The following is a 17,918-nucleotide window of genomic DNA, read 5'->3' as shown; positions in this document are numbered from 1 at the left end:
TGCTGCTGGCGCTCGTAGGGCAGCCAGTGCTGGAGAGGTCCCAACCTCGGTTTGCAGGCTGGGCCACAGTGCTGCCGATAAATGGTAATATAATGAAAATGGCCTTTTCATATTATTGATCGCGGCTCCGGTGGAATTACGAGAACACATGCTGTGGCACCCCGCTCGAGCCTCAGAGCTGGCCTGCCCCAGGGTGGGATTCACCACTAAACTTTACTGCATCCGTTGTTCCTCTGAGCTTTTTTAAGGCAGGCATTCCTCGTTCTCTGCCAAAGCCCTGCTGTATTTTGGTGAGGAGTATCCAGAGCAACTGCCTCTTTCCCAGGCAGAGCTTTTGATGTGTTTTGGCAGAAGGGTAGCAGTGGTTACAGGAAGGGGGCAGGTAGGGCTCCTTTCCCACACAGCTCCGGGACTGTGCCCCACATTCGGCACCTGTGGGGTAGGTCAATGTGGATGCCATGTGTGGCATTGCCCTAGGAGTTTCACTGCATCGTGATCTGAATATAGTATCACATGCAAACGTCACCTCTGTGAACTTCTTTTTATTTGCTCTTCTGGGTTAAATCTTTCTCTGGCTGGAAATAAGGCAGTCGGTAAGCTTGTGCTGCTGCTCATGCTGCACTTGTCCTGCCCAGGGTCTCGCAGCCCAGCTGAAGGCAGCAAGGGAGACCTACTATGAAGAGTGTTGAGGGACTTGCAAAGCAAGTGGGGTCCCACTTGCTTGCTTTTTAACTGCTCGCAAAAGCTGCAGGATAAGGGCAGTGGGTCCTCGGAAGGGTCTTCCTTCTTCCCAGGCCCACCGTACCCATCCTTTCCATCAGGGTTAAAATATTGATCAGTGAAGTGTATGAAATGTTACTGCTGCCACCTTCAGGCTGTGCTAAAGAGCGGGCTTCCCTGTCTGCTGCAGTGAGGATTAGCCGCCTAGAAAGAGCATTTTCTTACCATGTTACTCCTAGGAACAGTCTGCTTTGAGCTAATGTGATTTAAGTTTCAAGCAAAGGAGCAGCAAGTGCCTTGAAGCACACTCGGCGCTTTCGCTGTCACCCGCCACCCTGCACGTCGCTTCTCTTTTTCTTTTTTTCTTGGCTAGAGCTGCTATTCCTGCAGCTTTCTGTGGTGGGAAACGCTGGAGCCTGTGTGTGCCACCATGCACCCACATTAAGGTGCCCCTTGAGCCCTGTGTTGAGCTTTCCCGGCAGCTGATGGCATCCCTCCATCCAGGCCCACACTCCTTTTCAAGTGTGGGCGCTGCATGCCCGGCATGTGGGTTTGGAAACAAGCAGGACTGGAAAGTCTAGGAGCAAGTGAAGAGGTATGGGGGGAAGAGAAGGGGCCCGGGGGGTCTCAGACCTGTGCCCGGGAGGGTACGTGTCCCAGGGAGTGGCAGCAACGGTGAGTGTTTTGCACCAGCGTGTTTCTGAGCATATGACTGCAAGTGCGTGGGCACATGGGCTCTTGTTTTTACTTACGGAACAAATATCTCTAAAGCCATTAACGGTGCATTTCAACTGAATAACTTTTCTAAAAATGTAATTATCCACCCCCAGGTGTTTTTACAGCATGACTCAATGAGCGCATCCCAAAACTGAATTTGCAAATGGCACCGGAATGAACCAGTGGATGGTGACCCCCCACTTCCAGCTCAAGCATCCCCCCCAGTTTGGTGGTCTCCTGGGGCAGGTGGAGGCAGGTGAGGGGCAGCCTGGCCCTCTCGCCTTGCCTGATGCTGCTGTGGGGCCAGAGGAGCAACTGAGGCCTCTTTTGTTGTCCATTACAAGGTCATGATGTAGAGGTTGGGAGACAAGCTGGAATCAAGGTCATTTTCCAAAGTTGAAACGTATCCATTGTCTTCAGGACCATTTTCAGAGGTTTTCCTGTTGATTTAGTTCCATAATTTGGTTTGTTTGAGAAGTGTATTAGAGAAATGCATTCTCAGGTTTTTGAGACTTTCATATGAAAGAGGATTGAAGATTTAGGTGTTAATCTTAACATGCCCTGCATGGGAGGGTATCAAAAAATCAGAAAGGTAAAGCTGACTATAATAAGACCTGGTGCCCAAAATAAATCATAGCAACAGTGCTGTGCTCTTGAGCATGCCGTGCTTTTCTGTTGGGGGTCAGAGAGACCTTCATGAAAGCTGAGTAAATATAAATGTCCCCATGACATGGCAGGGAAAGTGAGGCAGGGAGAAGGTTGCACTGCTGAAAGCTGCTAGCACTCTGCAGTAATGCACTCAGGGGATTTTCTTAAAGGGGATTTTCTTGCAAGAAGTTGTGCCATGCAACGAGTATAGGTGTGGAATTGAAACTGGGGATGAGCGTGGGCTAGTTAGAAGTGCTCACCAGTAAGATGTTTGAGGGGCAAGTTTTAAATGACTAGATATGATCCTTTCCCTGCAGTGTTTGGCACGCAAAGCAGATGCTTTGCTTAAAACCTTTCCCTTACCCTCAGGCAACTAAAGGATGCTTGGGTATACTGAGCTGCAGCAGTCTAAGGGGCACTATGCAGCAGCTATGATGGGTTTGAAAGGCTTATCACGCTTGGACGTGACTTGAGTTTCTCCATGCGTTACGTAGGTACAGCAGACCTTGCCCTTTCAGTGGGTTGTTTGACTCACAGAGGGTCCTGTTAAGACTCCTGACTTGATGTTGTTACGGAAATACCAAGTATTTGTTGTGCTCATTTGGAAAAGCTGAGCTCTAGTCCAGCTCCCGGCTCATGGTCTTTGGTTGCTCCTTCCTATAGCTGCATTTGAATACTTCTTTGTTAGAACTAATTTCTAAAACAAAGTCTTTTCTGAGCGAGAGAGCAAGCCCGTGTGTGCTCAGATGCTTTCCTTTGCATGGCTGTGAAAAACGATTTGATCTGGTGAGGGTAAAAGCTTGAAGTTTGAGCTATAATTGGAGTTTGGGATTTTTGAAAAGAAAAAGGGAGATAAGAGACCAGTCAAAGCTGTCAGATTCTCTTCCTCCTGTAGATATTTTTGTTCATAACTGTTTGTGTAATCTCTTTGCCCATAACAAGATGTTAATTAAATCACCAACAACTGTTTAAAATAATTTGGGTCTTTTTTTTTAACCCTTTCAGACCTTTGGCAAAACTCTTAACTATATCCCCATAGCTTGTACATTTAAAAAATGCCTGTATTTAAGCTGTTGACTGCTTGTGTTTTTCCTCTGTCATTTCAACTGCCTGTTCATCACCTGACTTCTGAAATCCAGTAAAGACTATTTAAGGGAGGTGAAAGGGGAATACATTGGTGAATTTGCAAAAGGCAGACGGAGCTTTGCATCCAGCTGAGTTTGGCACCGAATACATGCACAGCCTACAGAGGGAGAGCCTGCAGGTGAAGTCAAAGCCGGTGAGAGATGCTAGCTCAGCGGCCCAGCAGCACGTGGTCCTCTTTTGCAGGAGAGACGGTGCCTGCCTTCCCAGCCTCTCTTGCCGGCATGCCCCTGGCTCCCAGCAATACCTCTGCTGCTTGGTCCTGCTGCCATTAATTCCTTGGTTGAACTGATGTGATGGCTGAGGAGGAGGAGGCAGTGATGGGCACTTGTCCCTGACAAACCTGAGTGACACCAAGATTTCCAGCCACCTGGTGTCTCCAGGAGTTTAGAGCATCCCTTGACCAGTTGGAGTGGTGTGGTCTGAAGACATGGGTCATTTCACTTCTGCTTTCCAGGATCCCACCCGAGTGGTCAGCCCTGTTATTGACATCATCAACTTGGACACTTTTGCCTATGTGGCGGCTTCCTCGGACCTCAGAGGAGGTGAGTCCAAGCCATTTTCATGCCCCATGGGTGTCTGTCCCTTGGTATGAGAATGCACTGGCCTGAGGAGCTGGTGGCTCTGCACCACGCTGCTGGCTCCTGCTATCTTGCAAAAAGCGCATTAGCACTGTTCATTGCTCCCCGCTGGCTGTTTTCAGGCTATTTTAGAGACAGGTAAGCGTGGCGTGAGGAATGGTGTTTGCTACAGTGGATAAGGCGGTCAAGCAGGAAAGAAGGGTCATGTCAAAGCCACTCTTGGCAGCACTGAAAGCCGGGCTGCCGACAAGAGGAGATAGGGGATGTCTAGGCAACAAATGGAGGATGCGACTGTAGCACTTATTAGTATGCCTGTGCTATTTGTAGCACACAATATCCATCAGAGCGTGTATCTGTGTGCACAAGGGGACAAAGTAAGGTTTCAGCAGCTTTAATTCTGACTTTTCCTGCCTTTGGAGTGCTTGACTTTGCAATTGTAATGCAATGTGTTGTTTCTTGTTCATATGCAGTAGTAAAATACGTTAGTCATTGGACTCTTTTCCCAAAAGCTGCATCTCCATGGCTTGAGTCATTTGAAAGAGGGGAAGATACTCCATCAAGCATGGCTTCTGCAGCCTGCATTGCCTCCTAATCCATACGCATTTCTAATTTCCCCATGGTGCTTCTCTACTTTGCTTTTAGGTTTTGACTGGAGTCTGCATTTCAAATGGGAGCAGCTTTCTCCAGAGCAGAAAGCCAAACGACTTGATCCCACCGAACCCATTAAGTAAGTCAAGAGGGAGAAGGAGGCACCTGAGGAATGTGGGGCAGGACAGGTGTCTCATGTGACCTCATGTGGGTCACCATGCACCGTAGCAGTGTGATATTCCTTCTAGGGCAGGTCTGAACTTCTAATAGCTATAGTGAGCTCCTGGCTAGCTTGGGTTTTGCAGTACAAGTTCACCTCCCAGCATTGAAGTCTGAGAGTGCTGCAAAGGTAGAAGGGGTATATTTATGGTTATTTGTGTTTTGGTAGTGCTAAGGAGGCTGAATATAGTTAGAGAAAAAGCCCTGTTCTCTAGACTCCTGCTCCTCTCAGCTCAGCCTTCACTTAAAAAGAAGGCAGTGTCCTCAGCCCACTTGATAAAATGTGGTGTCTAGTCCAGCCTTTCCTGATCAGCACTGCTCCTCTGGACCTTGCTGAAGGCTCCTCAGAAATTCAGGATGTGCAGGAGAGATAGCAAAACTGAACAGGAGAGATGCCATCTGTCCTCATGCCATGGGATGGAGGGAGTCCCTCATTCTGCTGAAGATCCCTCCTGGCAGCAAGCCGAGTGCTGGTGTCTGCATCCCCAGCTGTGAAGCGCTGGGGTGTGCAATATGGAGGAGACCGGGTGTTGGAGGAAGCTCAGGGCCCCAGAAAGCTCACAGAGGAGCAAAGCACTGCTGCTCCGTAGGATGCTGTTGTTAACAGGAGCTCTTGCTGGCTTCCTGAAGGCTCACCTTGCGTTCCTGGTCATCCTGTCATGCAGGGTACTGCGGAGACTCGTCTGGGCACAGGAGTCACCCCCAACTCCTCCTGAGCCTACACTAAGGCATCCACACTGTCTGCAACTGAATGGAGACAGGACTTGTGCCAGTAAATGGCGAGTCTCCTCGAGCTATCTTCTGGGTCTGCCCTCCCCTCCTCCATGGACCTTCTCTGTGCAGTTTTCTTAGCTAAACCAAAGAATGAAAAATAACCCTGTTTTGAAATAAAGATCACACAGCTAGTGATGGCTTTTAAAAAGCCCTTCTGAATTGGCTCTGCCTTCCCCTCCCCAGTGGAATGGTGCTCTTAATAGGCTGGCTCCAGGCAAAAAGCCCGTCTGAGTGAATAACCCCCCGAGCGCTAAGTGCATTTTTGATGCTGAAGCCTACAATCATGGCTGTGAACTTTGGGCTTGTAGGAGTTGTGCTGACGGGTGCATTAGCCAGTCATTAAGTGCCAGGCAATTTATGATTGACAGCAAAATACCAAGGAAGCTGAAAGAAAGGCTCAGATGCTTTTTGAGGTGTGTTGTCCTTGTTTGGTGAGGAGATACATAGGTAATGTCCTGTTGATGGAAGAGGAGGCAAAGGGAAAGGCTGCTTCTGTGAATCCAGGTGCTGCAGCAGTGTTTGAGAGTGTGCCCTCTTCCCTTACCCATTCTGCAGGACTCCCATCATTGCTGGGGGGCTGTTTGTGATCGACAAAGCCTGGTTCAACCACCTGGGGAAGTACGACAGTGCCATGGACATCTGGGGTGGGGAGAACTTTGGTGAGTCACTCTTTATCCTCCTACGCTTTGCTGTGTTGGCTTCTCTTCCTGAGTCATGCCAGATGGATACAAGGTCATTTGGGATTTCACTTTGAATGCTCTGCACGGTTTCCCTCACTTACATTCATAGGTTACAGTCTCAGGTGAGTAAGGGATCCAACAACCATGAATGATGGGAAATGAGCAACTGTTGGTACTTGGGACTCCCTGCCTTCCACGCTGCTTTGATTTTCTATAGGTAAATATCCTAAACCACAGAGTTTTCAGCTTTGGTGTTACCAACAGATGAGAGAACACCACAAGCACCCTCCTATTCCTTCCTGATCTTATTTTTCTTATTAATAAAGCAAAGATGTGTCTTATTCCATTGTCTGGAAATGGAAAGCATTTCAAAGCTATGAACTGAGGCATCAGTGCCTCCCTGAATTTGCAGAGTGCCTGAAACAATAGCTCCATCAGCATGCTGCAAGCAGGTGGCAAAGTAACATGGCTGCTTATCCATTCCTGTATCGCTAGATGGCTGAGCACTGCCAGGCTCTCCTTGACACTGTCATTTTTCTTGCACCAAAAAAAAGGTTAAGAGCTGACCAAAATTGAGTCACCTCTGCCCATTATCACGGGGCAAGATGGGCATTAAGAAAACTCCTGCATGCAAGCTTGAGAGGGCACATGAAAGAGGTAACAACCTGTCCCTTGTCCCCTGTGTCAAACAGAGCTGTATCAGGCTGGGCTGTTCTCTCTTTGAAGCTGTAGCAATTCTTCAGGTCAGAGCAATAGACTGTATCTGTGAAAGAAGGGGGAGGCACTCAATGTCAGGGAGACAGATCAGAACCTGGATTTAATAGCTCACACCTCTGGGGAGTATGGCTAGCAAGGAAGGAAAGATCTTGTGTCTTAACACATACAGCAATGCTGTCAGTCATCCAAGGGAACAGATGCTGCCGCCTTGCAGTAACCCATCCGCTGCCTGGCACTGTTGTTTCCTTCACATGCCTTTTTCCTCTAGCATATTTTATTTATTTATATCTTGTTATGCAGTAGGATCTCTCGCCCTCGTGCTTTCTCTCTGTGGGTGGGTGTCTTGCCACCGGCCTGTCCCAAAGCATCTGCTGCTCTGACTGGGATGGTTCTGAGGAAACCTAGGAGGGAGCAGCAGCCCTTCCACCTCTCCTGCTGGATCAATGGCCCAAACAAAGCATTCAAGAAGGGAAGCAGACAGGAGGAGAGGGACTGCCACCCTGCGCCTGACCCGCTGCCCCTTTCTGCTCGTCACTCATCTCTGACAGCAGCCAGCACGAGCTGCTCCTGGGAGATGAACAGTGACAGGGCAGCCTGCCCTCCGGGGAAGCTCGATCCTGGCAGCTTGTCCAATGCCCTGCAACAGCAGGCGTTGTGCTCCTTACGCGTGGTTATGGCCTATCCTACAGAGCACCATGTTTCCCTTACTGGTGCTATGCCCCGGGAGGCTGGTCCTGACCGAACATGTGTTGGCTGTGCTGCCAGGTGTAACACTGCCTCAGGGCACCGGTGTGACAAAGGGAAAAGGGGAAGAAGGGACCAGGCAGGTTAACGCTGCAACAAAAAAGTGCAGGTCTGCATAGCAGCAGGGCAGATCCTGTCTTGCCCATTGCCCTGAGAGCCGAAGCGTGCCCGGCTCAAAGCGGCATCTCCTGCAGGCACAGCCGTCGAGGGCAGCGTGTCCCGCCGCTCCTTCGCACACAGGCAAGGGCAGCTGTGACCCTGCTGGCCCCAGTCAGTTCTGGGCAGGTGACAGAGGGCAGGAGCTGACCAAGCAGCTGCTCATTTTGGGCACTTGCAGCGACCCGTGCTTTTTCTGGTAGCTTAGTCCTGAGGGGATGCAGGACTGCGGTCCTGGGGAGCATCGCTGCTGCCTTTCATGTTATTGGCTGGGCAGCTAGAGGGGGCTGGAGACTTCAGGCAAAACAAAAGCAAGTGTGTTTGTGGTAGGAGGGGGACACCGTAGTTGTTTTACTTCTTAAATTTACTTAATCCCCTGTGGGTGAATTGATGAGTAACGGCAGAAGGACTTGTAGGCCAGCAAGAAGCGCTAAAGATATTTTGCCATGCTAAGGCCAAGGCCAGTGCACCCCAACAGGTACTGCTCGCATCTCTCCTGGGGGTCACTCGGAGGGGCCATCCGCACTCCGGACATCCCTCACAGGCCAGGTGGAGGGCACTGCCGGTTCCTGCTCCCCTGGCTCCTCTGAGCTGGCCCTGTGCCATGCCTTCACTGCTGCCTCAGTTTACCTCCTCTCGAGGCATTTAGCTCTCAGCTGCCTGTCTGAAGACCTTGCTAGCTGCCATGGATGGCTCCATGGGTCATCCCTACCTGCAGAAACCTGTGCTTTAATTGCCTCCACTGGGACTGCAGCAGGGTCTGAAGCGGAGAGCTCAGACTCCTCACCATCTCCTGCCTCCCCAGCAAAGTGTTTTCATTCCAGTTTGCAGTGCACTGAGATCACCTCAGCTCATCTCACCTCTTCGTTAGGCTTTAAATGAAGAGCAGGCAAGGACTGAATGGTGTAGGTCCTTCTCATAGCACTTCAGGGAGCTGCTCCTCTCCCAGGCTGAGCAGAAGGACCAGAGGAGGGGAAGGCACGACACAGCAGCCACGCTGCAGTTCACAGCTGCTCGGCTGATTGTCCCCTTTTATCGGGCACCCTTCTGATTTACTCAGCAGTGCTGGCAGTGTGGCCGGCGCTGTGACACACAGGCAAATGAGCAACAGCCACATGCAAGGGGAACTGAGTGCAGCAGCTTAGAGCGGCCACATCCTGCTGTAATCTCATTTCCCTGCAGCTGTGATTGAGGTTGCTCCCAATATAGCACCAGGACACGGCACAAGGGCACGTTTTATTGGCCTGTTAATACCCAGCACTGGGGAAAGTGGTGAGGCTCCAGCTGCTGTTGCAGCTCTTGCCTGTAAACACAGCAGTGAAGGGAAGGGCGGGGGATTTCTGGAAAGAAATGCTCCTCCACCCCAGCCTTTCCTGGCCCCTGCTGCCAGGGCCAGCTGTTGGGGACAGGCTCAAGCCTTGCATTTCGGACCCAGCCATCAAGGTGAAAGGGCTTTGCAGCTGTGCCAGCCTCTTGCTTCCATCACCTCAGGAGCAGGTGGGCATGCTGGGAGTGGGGATGGGAGCACCCTGAAGCTGGCTCCCACCTTTGCAGCAACCTGCACCTGAAAATAGGTGGCTTTGGAGGTCCAGGCTCCAATTCTCCTTTGCTCCCTGAAGCTGTGAGTTGCTTTTGGAGGGATGGCAGCTTTGCAGGCCGGCAGTACCTGCTGTTGGAGGAGGAGGAATGCCCGCCTGTCCACACTGCCCAAATGTCCGTCCTGCCACAGGTGCTTGTCTTGCCAGCGTCTGACCTGGGGACAAGTCATCCTTGTGCTGGTGTATGTGAGGGGACTGCCGGGAGCACAAGCTGGCAAAGGTGATGGGTGTCTTCCTGTCTGATTTCTGTAGTTAAATGAGGGGGCGTGTGTGGAAAGGAATTTGTAGTTTTGGAGTAAATACATGCTACATGTAGCTCTGTACTCTCAAAGGATGATAAAATAGGATGCAAAGAACTGCAGAAGCCTTTTCTTTTTAATTTCATATCTTTTCCATGCTGGTTCCATCTAAGCATGACTGTCTGACAATATAGCTGCAGATTCATAGCTTCACAGGCGTTAGGACCAGATGGACCCATTAGATCAGCCATTCTGCTCACCCATCCTACTTTGCCAGCTAGGATTTCATTCGGCTCCCTGCCAAGAGCCCCGTAACTTCTGGTGTCAACTGTGCCACAGGCTCGTTTTCCTCCAGAAGGGCCCCATGGACCAGCCAGAGAGTGGCTTGGGACAACCAGGAGACATTTCCCGTACTGCCAGCTTATACAGATTTTTGGGATAATCCCTTTGACCCCCTTTGCTTGTGTGAAGGTGTGTGCCTTGTTGGTCCGCAGTGTTGGCACTCATGGCCTGTAGTATGTGCCAGGCAGGGTAAGCTCTTGCCCATTTTGGGACAGGTGATGGATGCACAGCTCTTGGTTCACTTTGCAGAAACAGTGGTGGATTTATAAAGATGATGTCCACTGTAATGATTAATAAACAGAATTCATGGCCTCTCCTGGTGAACTTGACAGCCCTTTGGAGGGAAGTGACTCTGAAATAGGCAGTGTAGAAGTAATTAGGGGAGCACAAAACTGGCAAGGTGATTCTGCGATGTAAGTGGGAGCTGCATGAAAAAGGACCTACTTACTGTCTTGCTTCTGCCATTATGATAGCATCTGCTGTGCTATGGGCAGGTTTCAAGTGCACTGACTTCAAACAGATCACAAGAAGCTTTGAAATGTGCTTTTAAGGGAGTTGTGCCTAGGAAAGCCCCTCTGGTAATTGATTTACCCCAATTTAACATGGCAGAGGATGAAGTGAGAGGTAATACCAGGATCCAGCCTGCTGTAGGACAGAAAGACAAAATGATGAAGCTGCTTCTTTTGTAGAAATCTCTTTCCGTGTGTGGATGTGTGGAGGGAGCCTGGAAATCATCCCCTGCAGCCGCGTTGGGCATGTCTTCCGGAAGAAACATCCATACGTCTTTCCAGAGGGAAATGCCAATACATACATTAAGTAGGTGTTTTGTGCTTGCTTTTTGTGAAATGGAACAAGGTGCTGCCTTGTGGGGAGGGGGGAGCAGAGAAGATAGGGAGGAAGGTTTGTTTGGAAAACTTTGAAATATCCCTGGGCAGGAATCTCCTGAGCCAAAGAAAATGCAAGTCAGTACAACTGTCCCTTAGGATTTCTACAGTGTTGAGAATATGACAGAAATAGGACACTTGTATGGTACCTTTCATCAGCACAGAAATGGAGGGACAGCCCCAGCATCTCCCTGAGCACCAGCTACTGTAACAGCAAATGGTTTAGACCCTAAGGTCATCAGAACACATTTATAATGACCTGAAATCAGGCTGCCAGCAATGTCTGTCAGTACCCAGTGACCTTAGCTGAGGGCTGAGCGTGGCTCAGCTGAACCAGAAAATTTGGTTCCCAATGCCTCTCCGAGAGGGGAGCCAAGCAGCGTGCCAGAGCGGATGGCTTCGCCTCCAGGCTGGTGCTGTCTCTCAAGCAGAGGCAGCAATGGGCTGCACCTTGCTGGCGGGGACACCGAAGGAACTGCCGGGACATCCCAGCTGAGGGGGACCTGTCCTCACACACAGGAACATAGACTGAATCAGGTGCTGAAATGGCCAGCTGAAATGGGCTAAGATCCTGGAAAAAACAGGCAAGGAAGGAGGTGGTCCAGAAGTGGGAATCAACATGGGAAAGATGACGGGAGCAGCTAGTGAAGTCAGGAAGGATCTCCTCCTTTTTTAGAGCATGAGGCTGAAGGTTGTCCATTAAGTAAATGACAGAGAAAAACACCCGGGGGGCACTTATGCTTAATGGAGGGTTGTTTCTCAGCTAAACTGCATATGTGTGTGCTTACACACCAGGCATTCCTTTTAGTGTGGCTTTCCCAGTGTTATAAAAAGCCAACAGCAGTGTTTGTGAAGACCCAGCTGCCTGCAGTGGGGTTACCACTGACTGAGGCTCTCTGCAGCTTCCCCACACTTTGCATGAGACAACGAACTGGGAGAGTGCAAATTACACCTCTCAGTTATACCTAATATGTGATCTCCAGCCACGCAGTTTGTGGGGCAGGAAGGGGACCTTGTCACCTTGCTTCAAAAAGACGGTGGTGAGGGGCACAGTATTGCTGGCATCAAGGACACAAATTTGAGAGTCACAAGGAGGGCTCTTGGTTTTAGTAGTGAAATAAGACTCCTACAGAAGAGGCTGGGATGTGGCAACGTCTCCACTGTCAGAGCTGCTGCAAACCTGAGTGGAAAGGCAGCGTCCACATTGCATTACCTGCAGGAGGAGCAAGGGGAGCTTGAACAGGTACAGCTCTTCTGGCACAGGTGCACAGGGAGTTTGGGGAGGTCTGAATCAATACCTAGGTGTGAGCCTCAGCATTTATCCCCATGTTTCTTATAAATCCAAATGAGATCAGGAAGCCAAGACAAAAAACGCCTGAACTTTGGGGAAGGTTAGGTACAGATGTAGACACTGCGACTTCGACATCTCTTGAGCAAGAGCACTTAAGAGTATTGCAGTGGCCTTAGAGAGAGAGAGAAAGAAGCACCATGAATCAGCAAGGGACTGAAAAGCAGTCTGGAGAAACATATCTCTAGGCATTAGGAGCTGGGATTTTATTAACCTTATGGTATCTATCAGCCTTAAACTTAATGTTGTAGTATATAGACTGAGAGGAGAAGCAGCTTCTGGCAACCTGATACTATTGTGGTACTTCCGTTTAAACATAGATGTTAGCAAAAAATATCTCCACCTTTCTGCCAGATATTGATTTTTTTTCCACACAGCCTCTTCTTCAGCGTGAGAGATGGCTCAGGCTCCAGTGTTGTGCTGGGTTCACGTGCAGACTATCTCCTGTTCTGGCCACGTGGGACTTGGCTGGATCAGAGTCTGCCCCATGGCACCCACAGCCCAGTGGCATGATAGCAATAGCTTGGAGGCACTGGCCTGCCTGGGAGCAGGAGCTTGGAGGACTCCCCTGACCCGGCCAGGGATGGGTAGATAGGCATGGAGCAACAAAGCCATTTGCAAGGAGACTTAGAGCCATCTGAAGTCAACAGAAGATTTCCTGATGCTCATAAACCTTCTCCAGACACCTAACTGATGTGGAAGATGGACATTTGTGCTACAGCATTGTGGCCAGGGTGGTTTCTTCTAAGTTTTGAATGCTGAGATTTGCCTCAGTGAAATCCAGGAGTGCAAAGCAGAAGAGTCCATACAGGATTGACGCAAACGAAGTATTTGCCTTCGATCTTTGGCAAATTTTGCACCACTTTTCAGACCTCCATCCCAGCCACTCAGTAAAACCACAGGCATGCCTGCCTGGGAGATTATGCTTAAGAGCAGCTTCAGTTCTGAGTCACAAGGAGGGCTCTTGGTTTTAGTAGTGAAATAAGACTCCTACAGAAGAGGCTGGGATGTGGCAACATCTCCACTGTCAGAGCTGCTGCAAACCTGAGTGGAAAGGCAGCGTCCGCATTGCAAGGCATCCAACTGACTTTGAAATGGTGAATTCTTCACGCAGGCTTTGGTCTGTTGTGTTTGGTCCCTGGAATAATGGGGAGGAGGAGTACCTTCTCTAGTAGTGAGGTGTGGGCTGCCACAAAGGTGGTTTGGGTGAAGCCAAAGACCAAGTTGAGGATGGGAGGAGAGCAGGATGGACCAGTTGATGCATTTTAGAAAAATGTCACCTTGGAGGCTTCCTTGGTTTCACCTGTCTTTCATTGCCTCCTTCAGAAACACCAAGCGCACTGCGGAGGTGTGGATGGATGAATTCAAGCAGTACTACTACGCAGCTCGTCCCGCAGCCCAAGGGAGGCCTTATGGAAAGTAAGTGTCTTTCTCTGCTGCCTGTGCCCTGCCTGCTGCAGTGGGTGTTCATGGTGACATCGCCCTGCTGCGGAAACCTGCCTGCGTTGTTTCTGTAGTAACGCTCAATTAAATGCTAATGGTAGGCAGATGCTATGAGCACAGCAATGAAATATATAAACAGCTAGTTTATATGCTGTGCTAGTTTATCCCAGTGAGTGAACCAAATCGAGCTGGGGGAAACCCCCTCTGCCTATGTCTGCCCTTGGCATTAGGTACAAGTACTTCTAGTCCTAGAGCAGAGTTTGGGGGGGAGAGTCCAGAGGTCTTGCTGGCAGCTGAGGAGCAGGAAAATCACTAAATGCTGGGCCCGCTAAGGCTTTATTGGAAAGGAGCAAGTGCTTTGTATGCAGGGAGTTTGCCATTCATTCTGTGAACAGTCAGAAATGCCTCCCTGTCAGGAGGACTGTAAGTATTTGTGTTAATTTCTTATTTTCCTGTGCTCTTCCTTTCCTTAGAAAGTTTCCTTTGGACCACAGGGGGTTCCAAATCGAAACCCAAATTCCTTCTGGTTAGTCTTCAGTCTCCAGGATAAATAAATTGAAAACCTGGTGACTAACCTGTTTCCACTGAATTCATATCTTCTTCCCATCCGTCAACACTGAATGAAGTAACAGCTCTGTCCTGCTAAATATATGAGGGTGTAGAGAAGATGATAGCCTATGCGAAGGGAAGGTACTGGAGGCTTCCTACTGCTCTGTAGATGCCAGCTCGTAACAGCTCCACAGGTAGAGGCTGGCCCAGGGAGGAGCTGGAGTTTGGAAAATGTCACTATACAGCATGATCCCTCAGCAGAAATTTTGCCCTGGTTAATGAAAGAAAGAAGTATTTCACTGTGGGATTAACTTCTGACATAAAGGCGTGTTTAGGTGCTCTTAGAAATCAAGGCCTTCTGTAGTCCTGTAAACTAAGAGTAACTTATAATAGCATATGTTAATTTCCTAGTACATTAATATATTAAATAAATACTTAGTGCATATAGTAGATAGCATACATTTTTTTACTAATCATTTTTAAATGACTGTGCTTTTCCATGAACCTTTTCATCCACCAAACTCCAGGCTCCTTGTTAAAATGGCAATATGTCATCATGCCATTTTACCAAGTGAGACCTCCAAAGAGACAGAGATCAAAACAACCACCCAAGCTCATGCAGAAGACAGCAGAAAATAGAGCTGCTGATGCTCTTGTGTTTGCTGTCTGTGCGTATCTGTTGGGTCTCTCTCAGCCTCTCTTTTTGGTACGTTGGGTCTCACCTTCATGATTTCCATTGTATCTCTATGATATTTTCTTCTTACAGTGTCCAGAGCAGAGTGGAGCTGCGGACAAGGTTGAAATGCCACAGCTTCAAGTGGTACCTGGAAAACGTTTACCCTGAACTTCGGTATGGATGTGCGATCTCTGCCTGTCTCTAGCAGGCCAGCAGGATGCCCCATCCCTCCTGCCCCACAGAGCTTTCCTCTGCCCCTCCAGTCCCCACACCTCCCCCTGTCCCAGAGACACAGGCACCCCCTCCCTTGGGCTTCACAGAAGGGCATAGTGAATTTTGTGCTGGATTTGAACTGCTTGCACACAGTGTGACACGGTTCATTTGTGGTCCTGCTTTCTCTAAGCAGTCTTATAGACTCCGTGGCTCTTTGCTGCAGGGCTTGTGAGGGGCAAAGCACCAGTTACTTCTCTTAGCTTTTGGGGCTTCCTCAGGTATCCTTGTGCCCATGCTGCGGGACAGGTGGTATAGGGAAATAGCCATTTTTTCTTACAAAAGTATCCCAAGGTGAAAAATGCACTGTAGACTCTGGTGAGTTGTTTCAGTACATAATGACTCTTGCTTACAAAAAAAGCACCTAATTTCCAGTCCTCTCACGCTGTTCTGTGATACTCAAGACTCCTCTGTGGTGAAACCATCCACTCTAGGAGTTTATGACCTGTATTCAGGTGGCTCTGCCTTACTCCTAGCCTAGTGCTTTGCTTAATATGCACTTCCACAGTTGCTTTTGCGCAGATCCCTTTTAGTCACCAAAATTACTCCAGAAACCATTGCATCCATTCCCCTGGTCACTATCAGGAATCATCCTCAAAAAGGTTTTGGAGATACCTCCAAGGACCTGCTGATGCAATGGCTGAGTGCAGAATCACAGTGTGAAAATGATTTATAGCTGTTTTCTTGCTTTTTTGCCATGTGTGGCATTGCACAGGAGCATTCACAGGGAATGCCAGGGCTCTGTGGCAGTTTGTTATAAAGTTCCCCACTCCTGTAAGCTGAAGGCTGACCTTCAGCCTGCTCACAGTCTATTCCTTGCTCCTCTGTTTGCCTTGTGCAGTGTTATTTCTTTTTTCCTCTTAGAAAGGCCGGCCATCCATCTCTGAGTGCTGCTTCTGCAGTGTCCCTGTCCATGTACTACTCTCAGTAGTTCAGTATTGTAATAGATCTTGCAGCTCTCATTTTCTGAAGGTGAAATGGTGCAACTGCACCCTCCTTACCCCACTGAGCCTCCCTTTGAGTACTCCGTGTGCCTCGGGGAGTAGGGATGTTGTCTTCATGCTGTTCCTGCAGGATTCCCGAGGAATCACTCTATCAGACTGGGATGATCAGGCAAAGGCAGAGCTGCCTGGAGTCGCACAAGTCTGAAGCCCAAGAGTTCCCTGTCCTGAGCTTAAATCCTTGCATCAGCAGCAAAGGCACGGCAGGAACAGCACAGGTAAGACGTGTTGCTTATCCCCGTGATGCTGGCTGGAGAGAAGGCTCCAGGGCAGGTTCAAGGTGATTTCCTAAGTTTACTAAAGCTCTGTTGGAGGATTACCCATTCTGCCAGCCTCTTTCCTAAGGTAGCATGTAGTTAAACCCTGGTGAGCCCTCCTTACCTCAGTGGAGGCCCTGGGCAGCAGCAGGGACTGGTGCAGGACGCCACAGTACAGGGTGGACCGCTTATGTCTGTGCTAGCCTGTGCTGAGCGCTTACTGCTGCCTAGGAATGTCATGTGCAGTTCATCTGCAGAGATCAGGGAAAGACAGAGAGAACTATAATTTCCTCTCATCTTTCAGCCTTATTGCTTTCAAAATGCACTGAATCGCAATGGTATTTATAACTTCATAGTCTGCGTTCTCTCAATATTAGATTGCCCATTAAACTAGTGAGAATTTAATGAAGATGATCTTGGTTTTTTTCAATCTCACTGAGATGAAGAAAAGCTGTATGAATCTGTGTTCTCAAAAGCATATTCTATGAAATGTTAGAACCAAGAGCAGTCACATGTGCCTTACAGTGGAGTCACTGGAGCAAGACCCTGAAGACATGGCTTCAAAACCTTCCTTTGCTTCAGGCTCCCTTTGTGTTTTTGGGCATGTCAAAGTTCTCTCACTGTTCCCATCTATAAAACAGGGAGGATAACAATCACTCACTTCTTTGGGGTGCTATGAAATAATTTAATAGGCAATGGTGTGCTTGCTTCCACTTGACTGTACATCCTTAACTCTTATGGTTGCACATTCGAACCAGGTAGCTACGCATATAAAAGGCCTAGCCTGGAGATGATGCTGAAAATGGCCCTAGTTTGCATGTGCAAGTGAAGTATGTCATTATGTGCATCTCTTCCACATGCAGTTGCATACCTGCCTTTAGTCAGGAAAATATCTGCTTCACAGTCTGGTAAAAACAACAATGACTACTTGAATTTTAGTCAGTTCAGAAAATATAGCGAATGTAACTGCAAGTACTGCGTAGTTATAGTTCTAACAGTTTAACTGGTTTCCAGGTTTTAGAATTCTTTTTCTTTCTTCCACTGCTATGTGGACTTTTTACGCAAACAGCAAGAGAAGTAAACTGATGAGAACAGATAACCATGTTTTACAGGGTCAACTCTGCTGAAGGAAAACAAATGTTTTAGTGACAACTGCAACTTTCAATGAATTGGTTGTTTTTAAAAAAAATCTGGGAAAATCAGAATGGAAAATGCTGCTGCAAGCTAGCGTTTCAAAATGAAATGGCATTGGTCTTTCTGAAATATCAATTTGATGTGATATTTTAAAATAAGAAATGTCATGCCAACAAGTTGGATTGTTTCATTCCCATCAAACACATTTTGTTTTGACATTTCTGTGGAGTAAATTTTTGGAATTTTTCATGCCACAAACTTTTCGTCTTCCCATTCTGATTCTGCAGCAGTTTGCAATAGGTCAACACTTCCCACTAGACAGCAACTCCATTGCTTTTGCACATCCAGGACTAACTGCAGGGGAATAGAAAAATGCATTACAAACAGATTGCTGAATAGCTACACTCAATACACAGGCAGGAATAGAGAAAAACATTTTCCTTTTATCTTTCTCTGTCTGTCTAGGATAGTTCTCTGTGACTTGTACCCA

At 48.6% G+C, this 17,918-nt stretch overlaps 1 protein-coding gene across 1 annotated transcript in view; it reads left to right on the top strand.

Annotated features, from left to right (window-relative positions):
- GALNT14 (polypeptide N-acetylgalactosaminyltransferase 14) overlaps positions 1–17,918 on the top strand; it is a 99,406-nt gene that overhangs the window by 75,396 nt on the left and 6,092 nt on the right. The window contains exons 7-13 of the mRNA XM_075707539.1: positions 3,686–3,773; positions 4,452–4,536; positions 5,946–6,049; positions 10,556–10,682; positions 13,425–13,517; positions 14,857–14,940; positions 16,111–16,255. Of these exons, the coding sequence (XP_075563654.1) occupies positions 3,686–3,773; positions 4,452–4,536; positions 5,946–6,049; positions 10,556–10,682; positions 13,425–13,517; positions 14,857–14,940; positions 16,111–16,255 (726 nt within the window). The remainder of the gene's footprint in view (positions 1–3,685; positions 3,774–4,451; positions 4,537–5,945; positions 6,050–10,555; positions 10,683–13,424; positions 13,518–14,856; positions 14,941–16,110; positions 16,256–17,918) is intronic.

This window comes from Pelecanus crispus, chromosome 3, assembly GCF_030463565.1.
Source record: "Pelecanus crispus isolate bPelCri1 chromosome 3, bPelCri1.pri, whole genome shotgun sequence".
Lineage (NCBI taxonomy): Eukaryota > Metazoa > Chordata > Aves > Pelecaniformes > Pelecanidae > Pelecanus > Pelecanus crispus.
The sequence above is the reverse complement of the archived record's forward strand: the minus strand, read 5'-3'. Positions and strand labels throughout refer to the sequence as shown.